This window comes from Salvelinus fontinalis, chromosome 32, assembly GCF_029448725.1.
Source record: "Salvelinus fontinalis isolate EN_2023a chromosome 32, ASM2944872v1, whole genome shotgun sequence".
Classification (NCBI taxonomy): Eukaryota; Metazoa; Chordata; class Actinopteri; order Salmoniformes; family Salmonidae; genus Salvelinus; species Salvelinus fontinalis.
The window spans coordinates 35066893-35087196 of NC_074696.1; the positions used below are offsets into that span (position 1 = coordinate 35066893).

Genomic DNA, 20304 nt, shown 5'->3' on the forward strand with positions numbered 1-20304 from the left:
AAAATAATGTGACAAGTGATTGATTGGCAAACCTTAGTCAAACAGTGTCATGTGTTAAGGATGAACCATGCCCTCCTGTGGCCATAGCAAAGCTGTACATATATGCAATGGTGAAAAGCATGACTTCAGATCGATTTCAAATTATTTTTATTTGCAATTCTAATTTTAGCTTGCACACTCTTAACATTGTATCAAGTTGTGTCCGTTTCTGAAGCAAAGCATTCCTGCTTCTAATTGCTTTTGGCTTATTGTAAATTAGTAATTTATGACTATACAAGATATGTACACGTTGATACATTAGCACAAAGCAGAGGTAAGGTTGGCGTTTCAGCAGGTAAAATGAGCATAGCCTTAGTCTGTGAGAATGGAAATAAATATTCCACCCACTCTCACAGCGTAGGCTTGGGCAACATACCGTATGCCGGGACATTTTGAAATACAGATGGTATGATTTTCAGTACCGTCTGCTATGCCACTGCTTATAAATATAAATTAACCATCTATGATGTGCCAAATAAATGATCACCATCTCAGGGCTCCAGCTATGCAGCTAGATCAAGCTTCTCGGTTACAGCAAAGACAATCAATCCCTACTGGATCAAGATCCCTGCTATTGAACATTTGTTTTGTACTAGAGCAAATTGTAAGTAGCCTTTTGAGATGGTTATCTGTTCTTGCAATTCATTTATGTTCGCTTGCGCTTGTTAGCATTTAGCTAGCATCCGCTATGGGAATTCACTAGTAATTTGTTATCATTTGTTGGGACCCCAACATATATATATATATATATATATATATCACTTTTTACATTTGAAAATAAATAGCGCCCCTTGTGCACACTGACGGTAATCCCGTATAACCCGGTATGGTACAGGAACGGTATGAAGGTATGAAAATCTGGATACCGCCCAACCCCAGTGTAAAGTTGAATGTGAAAACTTTATTAAGTCCAGGAGGAAGGCAGACAAGTTGTGTTGTTTTCCAGGTTAAGGAGTGGGGCTGTGGTCATGGTTTACTAGGCGACCGAGGAGTGAACGCTCCAGAGGTCTCCAGCATGGTCTTTCGACGCGCCGTCTCCTTGGCGACGTTGTGATTGAGCCGTCGCAGCCGTTCCTAGTGAGGGAGAAAGAGTGAGTGAAATTTAAGTGAGCATTGAATGTTGAAAGTCAGTAGCTTGAAATAATATACCACCTGAGCAGTGGCGACACATCATTCAGGGCCTGAACCCCACATTTTTAGCTAAAATAAAACAAAACATGTTTTGGGCTTGCCTGTTTTGCATGTTATTTTGGCATTAATACGTGTCACATATCAATTTGCAAACAATGTAAAAAATATATATAATTTAGTTAATAAAGCCGCATACAAACATGGTCTCTTTTGTTTTCTTGAGTAAGGCAGCTCCAAAATGCAGGTGTTTCAGCCTAGCTCAGTGCTTTGTGTGGGGGTGGGGCAAGCCAGCAGAAAATATGAAGCGTTGCGCTGTGATTGGCTCAGTGTTCTGTCACTCATGGGCACACTACGTCACTGCCAAGTCTAAGGGTAGACCTCAAATTCTACCCTTTGGGTGCCGCCATAGTTATATTAGAAGTGCCCATCCAAGAAGGCTCAAGGTCATTGGCCACAGATAAAATGACATCAAGTCACATATCTACAGTAGCTTTGATTGGACTGTCAAAATCAAACTTTCAAAATCTTAGCTAGCAGTCATCATGAATCAAGTCGACAATCTACTGGCAAATCCTTGTCATATGAAGAGAAACAATGAAGAGAAATTATAGATAAAACATATCGCTGCTCATCGGCCATTGGACATAAACATTACACAACAAGTTGGAAATCGCAAATAAAAAAACGTGTGGTTTGGAAGGAATTGGTGACAGTGACTGTGTGGTCCCAAATTTGGGATTAAGGGGCTCTTTTCCAAGTTTAAAATGATTAACATTCAACATTGTCCATACTGTCAATGAAGCATGATTTGTGCCGCGCTCAAAACAACTGTTAACTCGGAACTGCGAAAACTTGACATCAGTGAGTTCAAAACAACTGGGAAGTCGGGAATAAATGAGATCTGACTGGAAAAATACGTTTTGAACTGTCATCCAACTAGGAATTGTAAATCTGGCCTCTTTCTAGAGCTACGACCTGAAGATCAATGACATCATCATGATTCAACCTTGTTTTTTCCTCCTGAGTTCCCAGTTGTTTTGAAAGCACCATAAATCCATAGAATACCCGACTTTGATGACAAAATTTGCCCACAAAGAACCGCTCACCACCTTCCTGTTCAGGTGAGCACAGCACAACAAGGTGAGTCCAAAAATGTATTGTACGCTGCTGCATGAATGATGTAGTCTGCCAGGGAGATATGTATACTGTAGCTAAGAAAGTAATACTAAGTGAATGTTGTGTAGTAAGCTGTTAGTAGCACATGTGCCTCACCCTAATAATTTGGTATATTTACCCCTCTCAACTTTGCCTACTGTTCTGAATTGGTGGTACACATGTAGCCAGCCTATAACCTGGTTTAGAGAAATGTAATCATTGAATATTGTAAGAGCTTTCATTGTCTGCTTATATGCCCCCTTTATTTATCCTACGGTTCTGACTTGGTGTACAGTGAGAACACTGTAAGAACGGCCCATGTTCTGAATTCTGTCGCTGTACATTTCAAAAGTGCTAAAAAAAAGAGTTATATTGACTACGCCCGTCCTAGCTAGCTCATTAATGTCTTAATCAAAACTACGGATTGCCTTTAATCCGCTTGTCATCCCCTTATGCCATAGTTTGTACACCTCAATTATCATTTGAAACCACATTTGTTTAAGCAAGTCAGCCATATCAGTTATGTAAATTAGGCTGAATGAACTGTTTTGCTGCCAGATAAGTCTCCGCTGAAAGCCAGGAGTAGCAGTGGTAATGTGTTGGGACTGCTGTTGGGACATCTTTATGTAGGTTTCTGGGCACCGTTTGTCACCGTTATAGATCAATTAATGTATTGTTTAGTGGCTTTGCTGGCATGCATCCCAAATGCACAGACAAAGCAGAATTGCCATGCCCATTGGAATTGAAAAAAATACACATTTCATCCACATATTTAATGTATAGATAGACACACGTAATGAACACAAAAACAATGAATTAGACACAGTGACACAAATTGTGTTACGTAAAATGACAGGAGTAAAAGAAGGCCCACAAAACAGCACAGGCAAATAAGAAAGAAAGCATCCAAACTCTTGCTTTGAGCCACTGACCTGAGCATTCTGTAGTATGTTGTTGACCAGCACCACCCTGCGTCTCGCATTCAGCAGCTTTTTCACATAGGGGTCCAGGTCTAGCACCACCTTCTGGTGCTCATTTATCCTGCACAGCTCTAAAAATGAAGGGATGAGCTGAGGATGACTGACAGGATGGTTTGGCTGACCATAAAGAAAATTGATAAAAGACAGCAGCCATTTTGGTAAGGTATTCAGGTCTCATTCATACCTTCAACTGTAGGATTGATTCTGTATATAATTAAAAAACATTTTTTTAATGATCTCATGCAAATCACAGGTTCTGAATAAAGGATATACCTCTTTCAATTGAATTACCCCCAGGCAGCACATGAGCTTGTAGAAGCCTTACACGAGCGTCAAAATCTGTGGTTGTACTGGTCACATCACAGCAGCATCTGCCTGTCTCACACAGTGGTTTTCATGGGCTTGGCTATGGGCTTTCTTTCACAGGGTCAAGTGTATTAACCTGGCACCACTCCACTTCCCTGTTCCCCCAGGAAGGCATAATAAGCATGTAAAAGTAAATAATTTTACCTGTGGCTAGATTGTCTATTTGTTCTCGTAGTTCCACCTGGCTTTCCCTATAACAAGAAAACACAATAGCATTATTCATAGAGAAAAATAGTAAAGTAACAATCATTGCTACAACAACAGACAAAGAGTGGTTACAGCAGACTACATTGACATCTGTAGCATAGGCCTAATTGGGCTACAGCAAGTAACAAAGTAATGAGGAAAGGAGACATTCAGAATGTCCCTCCCTAAAAACACACCTCTTCAATACAAGTGACTTTTCGTTGCAGGTTAGGAGAGCATTTTCTCTAACCCTAACCATTTTCCTAACCTAATTCTCCTTACCTGCTACGTAAGTTCTCTTAACTTGCTAAGAAAAAGTTGTAGCTGAGCCACCAACACAGAGAATAGTGAGGCACTGGACACAGGAGGCCGACTCAATGCTGCAGGACTGTTTTTGAGTATACTGATTGGAATATGTTCAAAGATGAATCACCCAAGACTCATCCATCAACGTTAAGGAATATACATTGTCAGTCACAGGCTTCATTAGGAAATGTGTTGATGATGTTGTATCCACAACAACAATCCGGACATACCCCAACCAAAATCCCTGGATGAACGGAGATATCCGTACCATGCTGAGAGCCCGTACTGCAACATTCAATGCCAGCAGAACGAACCCCAATGACTCGATGGCGTACAACATGCACAGGGCAAGCAGGTACGAGCTCCACAAATCCATTAGGGAAGCAAAAAGACAACAGACTCAAACTTGAATTTATGTCCGACAACTCAGACTCGCAACGCATGTGGGAAGGATTATATACTATTACGGACTAGAAAGGCAAATCCAGCTGTGTAGTGTCCACCTAAACCTCCCTCCCAGACGAGCTTAACACATTCTATACTCGCTTTGAGGCAGACAATACCGAGCCATTCAGGAAGACTCTCACTGCTTCGGAGGACCAGGAGCTTTTGCTCTCCGAGAAAACTCTGAAGAGTGAAAACTCACAAAGCCGCCGGTCCAAATGGCATCCCCGGCCGCTTCCTCAGAGTGTGTGCTGAAAAGCTGGTGGGAGTCTTCTCGGACATCTTCAACCTCTTCCTCTCCCAGGTTGTATTCCCCACCTGCTTCAAGGAGACCACCATCATCCCAGTGCCCAAGAAAAACAAGGCGACATGACTATCGCCCTGTCGCACTCACCCCGGTCATCATGAAGTGCTCCAAGGGGCTGATCATGGCCACATCAAGGCCAGCATGCCACGCACACTGGACCCACTCCAATTTGCCTACCGCTCCAACAGATCCACGGAAGATGCCATTTCCATTGCTATTCACACAGCTGTAACACATCTGGACAAGAGGAACACCTATGTGAGAATGCCGCTCAGTGACTACAGTTCAGCATTCAACACTATTGTTCCCTCCAAGCTCGACACAAAGCTCAGAGCCCTGGGTCTGGACACCACCCTCTGCAACTGGATCCTGGACTTCCTGACGGACAGACCACAGGCTGTGAGGATTGGTAACAACACCTCCACACTGACTCTTAAAGTCAGCCTATAGGGAGGAGGTAAGTGAACTGGCATTCTGGTGCCAGGATAACAACCACTCCCTCAACGTCAGCAAAACAAAGGATTTCATTGTTGACTTCAGGAAGCAGAGGAGGGAACATGCCCCAATCCACAAGAACGGGACTGCAGTACAGAGAGTCAGCAGTTTTAAGTTCTTCTGCATCCACATCACCAAGCACTTGACATGGACCAACAACACCACCACTCTTGTCAAGAGGGCGCAACAGCGTCTCTACTTCCTAAGGCGGCTAAAGAAATTCGGCATGCCATCCCGGAATCTCTCCAAATACTACCAGTGCACTCTCGAGAGCGTCCTGACCGGTTGTATCATGGCCTGGTACAGGAATTGCTCCATCCACGACCGCAAAGTCCTCCAGCGGGTGGTGAAGACAGCCCAGTACATCACTGGGACCATGCTCCCACCCATCCAGGACATTTACTCAAAACTGTGCCTGAGGAAGGCCTGCAGCATCGTCAAGGACCCCACACACCCCAGCCACGAGCTGTTCACTCCCATATTGTCAGGCGGACGGTGTCGGAACATGAGGTCTGATACCAAAAGGCTCAGAGACAGTTCCTATCTACAAGCCATTAGACTGCTGAACACTTGAACTGGACTGACCACCTGCTCTGATTCTCTGCACCTTAGCACACATGCACTCTATCACGCACACAGCCACACAACACAAATGTTACAACCAGACTCTTATTATAATTGCTAAATACTGTACAATTTCAACACTTGTCCCCAAATTCCCCCGTACCCAAATATTGGAATTTAAATTGTGCCTTTATTATACATATGCTCAAATATTTTTCTATTCTACTGAGCCATTTCCTTTATGTTTGCATTCTTATATTTTATCATTTCTTATTGTTGTTGCATTTCGAGAAGGAACCTGCAAGTAATTGGAATTGTAACCCCCTTTAAAGACTGGATTTAATTTATTATGTGTGGCAATAGTCATGTCTGCGTTCTGGAACTGCCTGCGTCCCCGTACAGAACTGTCCATGTAAGGTGTGGCATGAAGTAGATTGGGCGGGTACGCGGGAGTAGGACTGAGGTGATCTTGGGGAACAACGACGGATTTCGCTAGTGTGTTGAGACACCGAAGTTTATTGTTCAATTAGCTTTTTGTTTAATAGTTAGGGTCAGTATGAGTGTAGCCAGTTCCTTTTCAATCACTATTATTGTTTAATTTTGTGGTTCACCGGATTGGTTATCATCCTCGAGGGACAGTCGAACGACATGCTGGCTAGCCAAGCTAGTCGGTACAGCTACATAAGCAGCTAGCTACTCTACCAGCAGGATCCTATTGATCCTAACACTACATCATCACCGGCTTCCTGCAGTTGTTGTGCAAGTTCTCTCTCGGCACCGATGGAGCTCCCCAGTTGTTTTTTCACCTGTTAAATCCTGTGGAGGGCCTGGCCCTCTCGTTGACGGATGCCAGTTACCTACGCTCCCTCTGTCCGGTTCCCCTCTCTTCACTGGATGGATGGTAACTTGAATGTTTAACCCCTCTGTGTCCAAGGGCCAAACTTATTAATATTATTTTCAGGGCACCCTAAGGTTTTTATTGTTTATAAAACTTTTTTTTTTTTTTTTTTTACTTTACCATCTACCAGCTTTTAGGTATATATTCTGGTACTAGTTTCAAACTAGCTTCAGCATACTAGGGTTCTAGGTTTGGAAAGTAACTTTAGCTACAGTATATTTTCCCCCGGGTTTCAGCTGTTTATAGGGTTTGATCCATATTTTTTAAAGCCCATGTGGCTCACTTTGTGAGTTCAACTCCCACGGGGGACCAGTATGAAAATGTATGCACTCCCTACTCTAAGTCGCTCTGAATAAGACTGTCTGCTAAATGACTAAGATGTAAATATTTATATTTGTAAAATTGCAATACAGTTTGATTTTTTTATGAATCGTATTCAAATAATTTTCTCATTTTGAGGTTTTAATATTATACCAGTTTACAATTTCTCTCAGGGTTTTATTAGGTCCAGTATTATTCTGTGGTCCTCCGTGGCTCATTGTTCTTTGTGATAATTGCTATGTCTTGATTTTTTTTACATTCTAATTTATTTTTGACCATTATCTTTAGTTTGAATAAATTCTACTAATGTGGAGGAAAAAGGTTATTGTGTTTGTCACTGTGTGGGTGTATCACATAGTTTCCTAATAAGCAAATTCTAACCTTTCATGTCTTATTGCTTATTAGGTGGAGGCACAGCATTATTCTATACATGGTACATATACAGTCTCATGGTATATCTTACCTCTGTATCATTCATGGGCATACTGACTCATGGTAATACACAGTGTCCTGTAGGCCTACAAGGTTTTTCTTTATTTTTACTATTTTCTACATTGTAGAATAACGAATCATGTATGTTCTCTATAGTTATGTACTTAAATGTATCAATTCACCAATTCGGCACATTTGGGCGGACTTGCTTCACTGGATCTGACACTTTGCACATACATTGCTACCACCTAGTGGCCAAAATCCAAATTGTGCCTAAACTGCAATATTATATTATGGCCTTTCTCTTGCATTTCAAAGATGATAAAAAATTAAACAAATGTATTTTTGTATCTTTTACCAGATTTAATGTCTTATTCTCCGACATTAATTTCACATTTCCACAAACTTCAAAGTGTTTCCTTTCAAATGGTATCAAAAATATGCATATCCTTACTTCAGGCATTTTTTTAGACGAACATTGAAAAAAGGGTCAGATCCTTTAAAACATGAAGGTCAGTCAATGAGGAAAATTTTAAGAACGTTTCTTCAATTGCAGTCACAAAAACTATGAAGCACTATGATGAAATTGACTCTCATGAGGACCACCACAGGAAAGGAAGACCCAAAGTTACTTCTGCTCGAGGGGATAAATTCATTAGAGTTACCAGCCTCAGAAATTGCAGCCAAATTAAATGCTTCAGAGTTCATGTAACGGACACATCTCAACATCAACTGTTCAAAGGAGACTGTGTGAATCAAGCCTTCATGGTCAAATTGCTGCAAAGAAACACCTACTAAATTACACCAATAAGAAGAACACTTGCTTGGGCCAAGAAACACGAGCAATGGACATTAGACCAGTGGAAATCTGTCCTTCGGTCTGATGAGTCCAAATTTGAGCTTTTTGGTTCCAACCGCTGTGTCTTTGTGAGACACGGAGTAAGTGAACGGATGATCTCTGCATGTGTGGTTCCCACCGTGAAGCATGGAGGAGGAGATGTGATGGTGCTTTGCTGGTGACACAGTCTCGTTTATTTAGAATTCAAGGCACACTTAACTAGCATGGCTACCACAGCATTCTGCAGCGATACCCCATCCCATCTGGTTTGCGCTTAGTGGGACTATCATTTGTTTTCAACAGGACAATGACCCAACATCCCTCCAGGCTGTGTAAGGGCTATTTGACCAAGAAGGAGAGTGATGGAGTGCTGCATCAGATGACCTGGCTCCACAATCACCCTACCTCAACCCAATTGAGTTGTTTTGGGATGAGTTGGAGCACAGGGTGAGGGAAAAGCAGCCAACAGGTGCTCAGCATATGTGGGAACTCCTTCAAAACAGTTGGAAAAGCATTCCAGGTGAAGCTGGTTGAGATAATGCCAAGCGTGTGCAAAACTGTCATTTAGGCAAAGGGTGGCTACTTTGAAGAATCTAAAATATATTTTGATTTGTTTAACACTTCTTTGGTTAATACATGATTCCATACATGTTATTTCATAGTTTTGATCTCTTCACTATTACAATGTAGAAAATAGTAAAACATTTTAAAAACTCTGGAATGAGTAGGTGTTTCCAAATTTACTGGTACTTAAATATATGCCCACCTTGATATAACCCAGGTATTCTCTCTCTATCAGTACGTGCTTAGTTACTTAGTCCCAATCTGGCCCTCAAACCATTATGGTCACCTAATAATCCCCAGTTTACAATTGGCTCATTCATCCCCCTCCTCTCCCCTGTAACTATTCCCCAGGTCGTTGCTGCAAATGAGAACGTGTTCTCAGTCAACTTACCTGGTAAAATAACAGTAAAATAAATAAAATAAATAAATAAATAGTTAGTCATAACAAAGCTGCCTGAAGAAAGAGGGGTCACATAAGCATTTTGTTGGCTGGTGTGTACCATGTGTATCCCGTACATACAACTAATAAAACTTGAAACTATATCGAAGCGGCATGTTTTTTAGGTAATATCTGTCCCTGATAACTAACGCTGCATTGACGTGCTAGTCGGAACTAGGAAACTCTGACTTGCTAACTGGTTGTAGTTATAGAGCTTACTAGCTTGTAGTCCTAAAACCCAGAATGAGTTACCTCTGGTTCGTTCAACCACATAGGCGGAAATCCCAGGGGGGACGGGGGGGACACGACCCCCCCATCTTGGGAAAAATATGATTTGTCCCCCCCCAATATTTCACTGTAAACATAACTATGTAATTTCAATAATATTAATAATACGCAATGAAAGCACTTGTGCTGATTATAGACACTTAATAGCGCATTTAAATTTCAAAAGATTGCGACCCCCCCCGCCCTTTGCCTCACAATGGTTTGATCCACTGCCAGTTCTTTAGCTGGCAAGGTAATAAAGGGTTCGTATCTACTGTCCGAAATGGACATGTACGTAACTGACGTGAGGTTAATTCAGTCAATCCATAGCAGGTCCATAGCAATGTTATTTATTTATTTTTATGTTAGCAGGGTTCACACACTAGTTGAATTTGCAGAGCTAGCGCGCAAACTAAAGCAAACATTAACTATCAAGCTAGCTAGTACCTATTCCATTTATGTGGCGTCGTCAAAGATGGAATCTTTGCTATCGTCAGTTTATTCCAAGATCAGCATGCAGCTGTAGTGCTTCGACGTCCCTGTGATAAGGTTAGCAATAAACTGAAGTCCAAACAGAACAGAACTACACTCTCTTCTACCATTGTCTTAAATATATATAATGGTCTCGTTGCAAAAGATAAATTGTCGCTAGTGAACTTTTTTTATTTTATTTTATTTCACCTTTATTTAACCAGGTAGCAAAGATTATAGCAAACACACAGAAACGGAATTGGTGCTCGCTAGCTTTACAAATTCAGCTATTGTTGGAAGCCAGCCAATATGAAACAAACTATTTAAATTACAAAAGGTTGCAGCATGTGTTGTGTAAATGTGTGTGTGTGTAGCTAGGCCAGCCAGCCAGCCAGCCAGGTAGAAAAATGGCAGAAAAAAGTAAGAAGACGGACATCAGAGTATTTGTCAGTACACCAAAACGCATAGTAAGAACTCTAGTATCCTAATATCTCAAAGACTAGTTGATAAAATGTTCATAAGAAAGAAGTGAAATGCTAATGGAAATGTTTCACAATGATGTCATTAGGCAGAGCAGGCAACATATGGCACACAGACAGCAGAGTTGGGGACAGATATGCAGGGACAGATTGGCAGACAGGGAGTCTCAGGTAAGTTTGTTGAGTCTTTGTTTGGCAACATTATGAAAGGTTCTCAATTTTTTTTACTTGTAAAATAGGGACATAATTGGAAAATGCCATGGATACCCCCACTCTCAACTTAAACTGGTGACTAAACTAAGATTTGTTTACGGCAATGGTATTGCTGTTGTGATTAATTGTGTAGTTTTGGGTACCGGTAGTTAGGAGTACGGCAAACACCTTATTTATTTTCTAGGAGACAGACTGAGTCAGTTAGGGTGGTGAAAGGGAAAGAGCCAGGGAGAGAGACTTCAGAGGACAGTGTCACAGCCACGGCAGGACCAAGTGTCACCCTTGTTGCCAGCAGCACCAGTATAGGGGACAGTGGCACAGCATTGTCCAGTTACCACAGTGATGGCACAAAACCATATCAGCCACACCCACAATTTATAGAACCGCAAACTCTTGCCAACAGAGTGTTGACGTTTCAAGAGAGATGGTTTCGCGATTTCCCCTGGCTACATTATAATCCATCAATAAAAGGAGTGTTGTGTTTTCACTGTAGCCAAGGGTTTTCAAGCCAGCCATCTTTTGGCCAAAGAGCTGATGCTGCCTTCATTAGTGCAGGATTTAGGAACTGGAGAAAAGGCATTGAAAAATTCACAGCACATCAAAATTGCCAAACCCACCGCCACTTTGTAATTGTAACAGCACACCAGCTAAATCCAATCAGTGTCCAGTTTTGTCCAGCGCGTGGGGTAAACAGCAGGATGACGCAAGGCATTGCTTGATGAAAATTGTTAGTTCGGTGCGGCATGTAGTAAGACAGGGACAAGCCTTTAGAGGCCACACGGATGACAGTGGGAATTTATACCAGATTTTGAAACTTAGGGCAGAAGAGGATGATCCCATTTTACTGAAGTGGTTAACAGAGCGTACCACAATGTACACAGGCCCAAAAGCACAGAATGAAATTCTGAACATCATGGCCAATAGTCATTCGAGGCATTGCAGCTGAGATTAGGTCTCTTCCGATTGTACAATTTTCATTAATTGTTGATGGTACTCAAGATGTCTCTGGTGCTGAACAGGAGAATGTCTGTCTGCGTTATGTTGACCATGACCATGTCCCTCACAAGGAGTTTATTGGGCTATACAGGGTGTCGGAGACAACAGGCGAGGGCATTGCGAAAGTGCCAACTGATGTGTTGTTGAGGAAACCCGCAAACATATGCTCGGTTCTTTTGTTCAGTAGTGTGTATAGCAGTGGTTCTCAACCTTTTTGGGGTACTGGAACCCCTGCATATTTTGAGGCAAGGCAGGCAAGGTTTTGAGCGGTCCTCAGGGACCTCCACCCCCTCTATATTATATGTAAACTTACTGGAAACCTTGTGGTACTGACTACATTCATTACACTTTTTTATTTCACGGACCCCTTGCAATTAGTCCATGGACCCCTGTTTGAGAACCCATGGTGTAATTGATAGTTGTTCTTTTGTTTAGTAGTTTTCAGTACACTTACAAATGATTTATTTCATGTTATTTTATTTAAAATGGCATACTTTGTGCGACATACTTGTCCATAGCTGCTGTTTGAAGAGTTGAGACACTGAAAGATATTTTGTTTGATTTATTTGGGTTTTTCATTGAAGTAGTTATTTTGCTTTTAGAACTGTACTTATTTTAAGCTTTTTGTTCTTGCAAAGATATTGTAGACTCAGGCCAGGTGCACATATTTAATGACTATATAAATGTATCAGAAAAAGTCAAATTAAAAGGTCAATTCAATACGGAGACCAACTTTGTGATGGTTCTCAATGGAGATTCTTTTAGATGTGATCACACCATGTTCATTGTATTTATGAAAACTACACCCATACAGTGTACAGTACCATTGTCACCTACTGACCTTTCTTGATATTGCTGGTTGTAAGTACGAATACCTGCATACATACTGGACTGGTAAGGAGCACTGCTATAACTATTATTAGTAGTAGGATTATAATGATTTAAACATTTGAACAAGTTGGGAAAACCCTTCAGTTAACTACTGTACCTATCAATTATCCAGTTGTAGGAATTATGGTTCCTCAATATACATTTAACAACGTATGCTATGTGTTACAGCACTACTTTTGGTGTCCCCCTCAGGAATTGCTCTTGAGAAAATTTAATGTAATTGTCCCCTCCAAGGTTGATCTCAGATTTTCGCCCCTGTTCAACCATCACTATGGGAAAAATAATGGGGAAATAATAGGGTTTTGGAATAATGCATTTTGTTCTATGAGGTAAGTCAGTTAGCATGACCTTTATGAATGATGAAGCCTTTGTGCTTAAATGTGCTTTTTTTATTTCAAATTCTCAAAAATGTGGCGTTAGCTGTTGAAGATTATCAAATAACAAAAACGTATAAAATCTCCTAAGCAGTTTTAGCACGGACCTTATTTTTGGCGTTTATCCAAAACGCCATTAATTTTCTCCATAGGCATTGTCCAACACACCATGGCGGAGTTAATGCCTACAAAAAGACGACATTATTATTTCTCTTCGCCTGCTGCGTTCAAACTTTACCTAGTAGGACATTTCCGAGTTCCTAGTTCCGACTGGCATATGAACGCGACATTACTAGGGACGGGAAAGGGCTGCATCGCGGGACTGTCATGACGATGGGGTTAGCTTATTTCCGCGTTCTCAACAACTGGGAACCCGGGCCTTTCTAGAACACGGACTTTTAAACCTAAACATCACCCACGTCATGATTTGACCATGTTTTTTGGTGTTCCCAGTTGCCTTGAACGCATCATATTTGATAGCAAGCTAGCTGTGAATGGAGCGGTATCTAGCGAGCACATTTGAAGTCGAAGCACATAGCGTGCTACTAGCTACCCACCTCACTGAGTGTACATGAAGATCAAGCTGCTGGACAGCTGGTTTTAAGAGGTCAAGCAGTCCTTCTGCAATTGCATCTTTCCCGGACGGTGTCTCCACTACAGCTAGAGCGACAGCCATTTCTCTTCCGGAAATAGTGACAACCACAAACGTAAACCACTCCAGGAAGTAACTATGTGACGTAGCTATAAAACCTCTCCATTTTCCGTCAGTTAGCACCATTTTGTAAGGAAGGGAGCTAGGGAGAACAGGCTGTTCTCAGTTTCAAAAAAAGATATAATAATCAAATAACGGTACTGTTTTTAACATTGTAGCTAGCTAGGATAGTTCGTATTTTAGTATTATCCGAAAGAGCAAGGCGAAAGAAAACATCAAGTGAGAAGTGGATCCAGATCTTTCGGCTGCAACTAGCTTAGCTGCTAGCTAACTCGTAACTGGTTCATCGCTCAAGTTAACGAAGATAACTAGCACAGCTAGTAGTTAGCTTGCTAGCCAAGTGAAACAAGTATTGACATAACAAGCACCGATCAAAGTAAGTTTCTACCAATTGTCTACTGAACTTGTTTCAGACCATGTTTACTTTTTAAAAATAGTTTATAGCTAGGTAACTAGCTAACGTTATTTACGTTGGCTAATATTCAGACTCGTTAGGGACGCCAGCCCAACTTTAGCTCGCACTGCAGGTTCATTTTTTGTTGATGCTTACAGGCTGCTTATAGTTAGTTAACTACCGCGACTAGTTACTATCGTTTTTGTAGATGTCCAGTCTATCGTTTGTCATTCAAAAGCAGTGAAGTCAACGCATGTGGTACATTTTCTTTCTTATTAACTGGACGTGTAACGTTATGATGTACCTGCAATGTCCAAGAAATGTTTAATTCGAGCCCGTGGCGTGGACCTTTTGTGTATTTTCTTAATTAAAATGATGCATCCAATTATTGGTTAATGCTAACTAACCATTTGGATGTCAACGCTAGCGATCTACAAACTACGGTAACCATTTTGCCAGCTAAATATAATTAATTATTATACAACTGGTTAGTTATGCACAGATGAAATGGCCAACACGGTTGTATTTCCATCTCCTTGCTTGTGAAGTTTTTCTAACCAGTCCCTTCTCCCTTTACACCCTCCCCTGGCACATCCCAATTTTATCTATCCCTCCCTCTCTTGTCTGTTGCTTGTTCCAAGGAGTTCCAGTGAAGTCAAAATGAGTGCTCCCTCCTCCCAAAAAGTTGTGCTGAAAAGCACCACCAAGCAGTCCCTGAATGAGCGGTGAGACGCGCTACGCACCCTGACAGCACTAAGCGGGGCGAAACAATGGTACAGGCGGCCCTAGTGTGCTCTACTACGGAAGGCCACTGTTGGGGACCTGACCAGACATGGACGCTAGACTGCCCAGGGCCGACGTGTGCGCCGCTCACTCAAAATGCATGCCATATTCAGCTTTTGCTGACAAAAAGTTTGACAGAGTTTGGAGTGCAAACATGGTGTTCCGGGCCAACCTTTTGTGTGAGTAGCGCACACTTAGACCCAAGGAGAGAGGGTAACGGTGATGCTTGGTAAGGCGACTGCCCTAGAATGGGCACAGACCGCACTCCTGATATGCCCGGGCACTCCTCTCTGTGTGTCACACAACCCAAAATATACTGTACGTACGTATGGTATAGGAGAGGAGAGACCAAACCAATGAAAAGGGGAGGGTGCGCCAAAGCACCCTCCCGCTCCTCTCCCACCCTCTCTACACACACAACTCTCTCTCAATTAAATGACTTTGTTTAGCCATTTGTCTCCTCTTCCTCTCTTCTTTGCTACCACTTTAATTTTCAGTTCTCTGTGCTCTGAAGTCTTTCTATAAGACTAGGTGCCCAGTCCTAGCCCGGACGTGACCAACCCCTCCCCCCTTCTATTCTCTCTCCCCCTTCTATTCTCATGTGTGGTGTGAGCACAAGGCACGGTCCGGGCTGTAAGTGGCTGGGTTGCCAGATACCCCTCCAGTCCTGGGCCTCCAACCTCCGCCAGGCCTTTTTCGCAGGCGGATGACATCAAAACAAGGTGGCGGGAGGCCTGTAAGTGGCAATCACTCTCCTCTCTTGACATCCTCTTTCTGTTCTCTCCATTTTCTCTCCTGCCTTTCTCATTCTTGTCTTCCAATCTGTTCCAGTGTTTCTTCTACTGCCTTTTCATCCATCTTTCTACTTTGTTTTACTTTAACCTAAAATGTGCTGAATTGCTTCCAGAAGACATTTTGGGTTGTCAAATAGTTAACAATGAGAGAGAGAAACAAAGAGAGTGAGGTGCCAACAAGTGGGGCATTCATAACACATACCACAGCTCCTGTGGCCGTGTCCATGGTATGAGAAATGACTTGATTTGGAACCCTCCCTCCCCCTCCGTATCCTCTCTTTCCCTCCTCTTCCCCCTTCTGTCCCGCTTCCCCTCCAAAGCTTCACTACCATGCTGAAGAACAAGGCGCCGACAGCGGTGAGTGTGCGAGCCACCATGCAGCAGCAACACATGGCCAGCGCCCGGAACCGGCGCCTTGCCCAGCAGATGGAGAACAGACCCTCTGTGCAGGCCGCCCTGCACCACAAGCAGGTGAGATAAGGTGCTCCATCTCATTTAGTCTTTCTGCAATTCCTCACCTTACTCGAAGAAAGGTGAATTGAGAAAGGAACAAATGGGGAGACATCTGAAGCACTAAACGGGTGAGAAGGAGAGTGGAATGGGACACCGGAAACAGGCCATGTTCTATGTAAGTGTAAGATGGGGAATGGGAAAAAGGCTTTACACTTGAAATCACAATATATTAGGAACTTGAAATGCTTGACGCAGACCTAGTAAGAGAGGGGACCGTAGAGCAAAGGTTAATATACAGATCACATAAATGCTGAGTGCTTCACCACCTCCCTATCCCTGCCACTTGGTATCAATCGTCCACCTAACCCTCCCAGAGCCTGAAGCAACGCCTGGGGAAGAGCAACATCCAGGCCAGGCTGGGCCGGCCCATCGGGGCCTTGATGCGGGGGGGTGCTGGAGGCCGGGGATTTTCCATTGGAGGGATGCGGGGGATAACCAGAGGAGGTCTGCGAGGCCGCGGCAGAGGAGGAGCCCTGAGGGGAGCTATGGCTCTGAGAGGTGAGCATTTGGTACCACACAGCAAAGCCTACTTGGATTGATATTTTGGTACTATGTGTCATGAGAATTTCCAATCCCAATGATAATAACTATCAATCAATAGCTTTGACCAATCCCCGAGGTTTGTACCATGGGTATAATAATAATTAGACAAAGACTCAGCTTTATGCAAAAGGTTAGTAGTTTATTCAGAGAACGTTCTGAAGTCCATTATACAAAGACATCCATTTTATAGCTGCGCACATACTTCCACACAAACAGTAGGTATCCTACGCACATACATGCACACAAACAGTAGGTGAGTTTTTATCCTTCTCCGTAGTTCTCACCAATGTGTATCACTACCCAGCCGACAGTTCCATTCCCCCGAGATTAGGGCAACCTTGAGAAGTACTCCCTGTTCTCATACATTTCTCAGAGTTCCAGCCAGGTCGGTTCAAACACAGTTGTATTGTTCTTCTGTATTTTCTTAGGCACATACAAGTTTGAATCCTACGCCTTGCTCAGACAGTCTGTTTTTCCACTATACAGATACATTGTTTAATCTAATTCTGACTAAAACTACACACATCAGATTATAATTTTATGATTCTAATCAATTTCATACAATTATATGGTTTCAGAGTGAAATTATTTAATCATTATCTTTCAACATATAAATTATTTTATCACTATGTTAGACCTGAAAATATTGTCTTTATAAGTTGTTGAAAGACTACGACAAGAATGTTTTCTCTGAAATGTTCTACCCTGGGGCTGGAATATACTTTCCACAGCTTTTATGTTGGCCTTGTACTTTTTTGCATAGGGGAAAGGCACATTTAGTTATTTTAAGGGGTGACTTCATCTGTAAACCAGCTTGAACAAATGCCCTCTGCAGAGTTGAATGGAATACCCCAGCTGTCTGTCCAGGTGGAGCTGTCAATCAAAGTATGGCTTCACCCCCTGGTTTACTATCCATCCCCTCAACCTTAGGGAATGTGGCTTTCAATCATGTAACTCCACTCTCCATAAACCATCTGCTGTCCTGATTGGCCCGGCATCTTGGCAACTGTTGTGCTACTGAACATGTGGTGACGGATCTAACAGCTGCACTGTCCCTACTTATCCACACAGTCACCCCACACCCATTTCTACACACTCCTGGTGGAGGGGATTGATTTTAGAAACCATTTAGAATAAAACATTTTTAAAGTGATGGTAAAACTTCAAGTGAAATTAATTTAAATAATCCTGATGTCTACACGTTGGCTTTAATTTATCAGTTTTTATGTAATGGTGCAGATACAAAATGTGCACTGCCGTCGCATATCTGTTGCATAACTGGCATTCCGCAATTATTTTTTTAAATTTTTTACCAATCTTGGTCGTAGCATTTGAAGTTATATTAGTGCATTTACAGTCTCGCTAATTGTTATTCCGTCAGAATACCTCATGCCTAGCTAGAACGGAAGTAGGTGATTTGAGAGAATACCTGGGCAAACACATTAGCTTTGACAGACAGGGTCAACTTAAAACAAGATGGTGTACAGTTGCGTAAGCACTTTTTTTTTTTTTGCCCCCTGTAGAATTTGAATACTTTGGCTGTTTTTGTTAGGTGTGGCGGAGATGGGGGTGAATGATAAGCTTGTAGAAGGTTTTTGTATTCACTTGACAACTTTGTTCTTAAACTGAAATGTGATAGTTCAATTCCTAAATGCTAACTTATCAACCTTCAGCTAAGTCGCTAGTTAACTGTTCCTTTATTACATCCTGTGTCGTGATAGGGAATCGCCTTGCCCCAGGCATGGGTCCGATGCGTGGCAGAGGGGGTCCAGGCCGGGTGGCCCACCGTAGGGGGATGCGTCAGAGAGGAGGGTTTGCTGGTCGTGGAGGTGCCTTCGGAAGAGGAGTGGGAGCCAGGGGTATGGAGCTGGGATGAATTAAATCTGTATATTGACATGTCACAATCTACCTCAAGTTTCTTGTTTACATGAACACTTGTGCAGCAGCCATTTTGTTAACGCATTGTGATTCTATCGTGGTTTGGTTGGCGTTGTTGACCACCATCTCTCTGCCTCCAGGACGAGGCGGTCTGCGTGGGCGTGGTGGCTTTGCCGGCAGGGGTGGTGGCCGCGGTCGTGTGGGGGTAAGAGGAGGCCGGGGCAGGGGAGGTGGCCCAGGGATGACCCGCGAGCAGCTGGACAACCAGCTTGACGCCTACATGTCCAAGACCAAGGGCAACCTGGACGCTGAGCTGGATGCGTACATGGCCCAGGCTGACCCAGAGGGCATGGAGTGAACCTGGACCTCCACCACGAGAGCAGGGACTCCTTCAACAGACCCCTTAGTGAGACAGTACTGATAACATGGTGACATGGAGAGAAGCTTGTATAGTGCTATTACTCAACACAAACGTAATGATAAATGCACATACGTAAACTGAGTGCACTGTCTCGCACTACATGGCTAAAATCATAGATGTGATCACAACCTCAGGCTTAAATATGAAACCTGCTTACTCACTGACACACATGCATACAAACTCACTCTAAAATGTTGGGCCTATGAAGAGAACTGTTTGAAATGGACTGTTTCCCTGAATCTGGATTTGACCATTCTATCGGTATCAGTGCAACGTAGACACACCTGCAGTTTTAAACCCTTTTTCTGTATGTGCAAGTGTGCATGAAGAACGCAAATATCTTAAACTTGAATGGACGACACTGACCAAACTAGACACTTGAAGAACCAATATTATCAATGTTCCTGAAAGGCCTGCATTTTGGACCAGAATCTGTTTTGATGCTGAATTGGACTATTACTGAACTTTGCATCTATGTCCAAATTCTTTTTTTAGGGAATGAACCATGCCCCCCCCCATTGGCGCCATAATCACGTCCAACTAGCATCCACTTATCATATTTCGTAAACCTATTTTTTTACTACCATGTTTTTGTTAGGATTTGTATTTAGCAATGGATGCTCCTTTTATTGTTTTAGCAGTAATGTACATCGACTTGACTCTCGAGTAAAAAAAATCTAAAGAAAATGACCAGGGGAATTCTAGAGAAATCATTGTGTTTTTCTCCAATTTAATGCCTCCAACTTAACTTAAGCTTTGCTTCTTGTCAATTGAAGTATGTTGATGTCTTCAGTTGAAATTCCCCTAACAGCATTTTATGGATGCTAGACATACCAAATAAGCAACTACACAAGGAGGTGCAAAATATTTCCATCGAGTTGCAAATGTGTGAGTGGTCTTCCCTCCTGGTGTCAATTGTATACATTTGAAATGGTCTTTAAGCTGTGGTTGTTGTACACAACACTACAATGAGTGAGTGAAAGATATTTTCAGATTGATTGTGTCCATCTAGATGAAACTATCTAAACTCCAATTTCTATGTAATTCCCTCTCCTACCTGGTTAGTGTCATAGAAAAGAGAATAAACTTTATATTGTCATCTTCTCTTAA

General features: G+C 42.4%; 2 protein-coding genes across 2 annotated transcripts; one reads left to right on the forward strand and one right to left on the reverse strand.

Moving 5' to 3' along the window:
* Positions 1 to 130: 130 nt before the first annotated feature.
* LOC129831160 (SNARE-associated protein Snapin-like) lies at positions 131 to 13869 on the reverse strand. Its single transcript, XM_055894244.1, has 4 exons — positions 13714 to 13869; positions 3816 to 3862; positions 3258 to 3376; positions 131 to 1113 (listed from the first exon to the last, which is right to left on the reverse strand). Exons 1-4 carry the CDS (start codon positions 13830 to 13832, stop codon positions 1006 to 1008), a joined length of 393 nt encoding a protein of 130 aa, XP_055750219.1. The 5' UTR covers positions 13833 to 13869; the 3' UTR covers positions 131 to 1005.
* LOC129831159 (chromatin target of PRMT1 protein-like) lies at positions 13806 to 20304 on the forward strand. The gene is made up of 6 exons (XM_055894243.1): positions 13806 to 14244; positions 14904 to 14987; positions 16160 to 16310; positions 16667 to 16850; positions 18617 to 18754; positions 18914 to 20304. Exons 2-6 carry the CDS (start codon positions 14923 to 14925, stop codon positions 19129 to 19131), a joined length of 756 nt encoding a protein of 251 aa, XP_055750218.1. The 5' UTR covers positions 13806 to 14244; positions 14904 to 14922; the 3' UTR covers positions 19132 to 20304.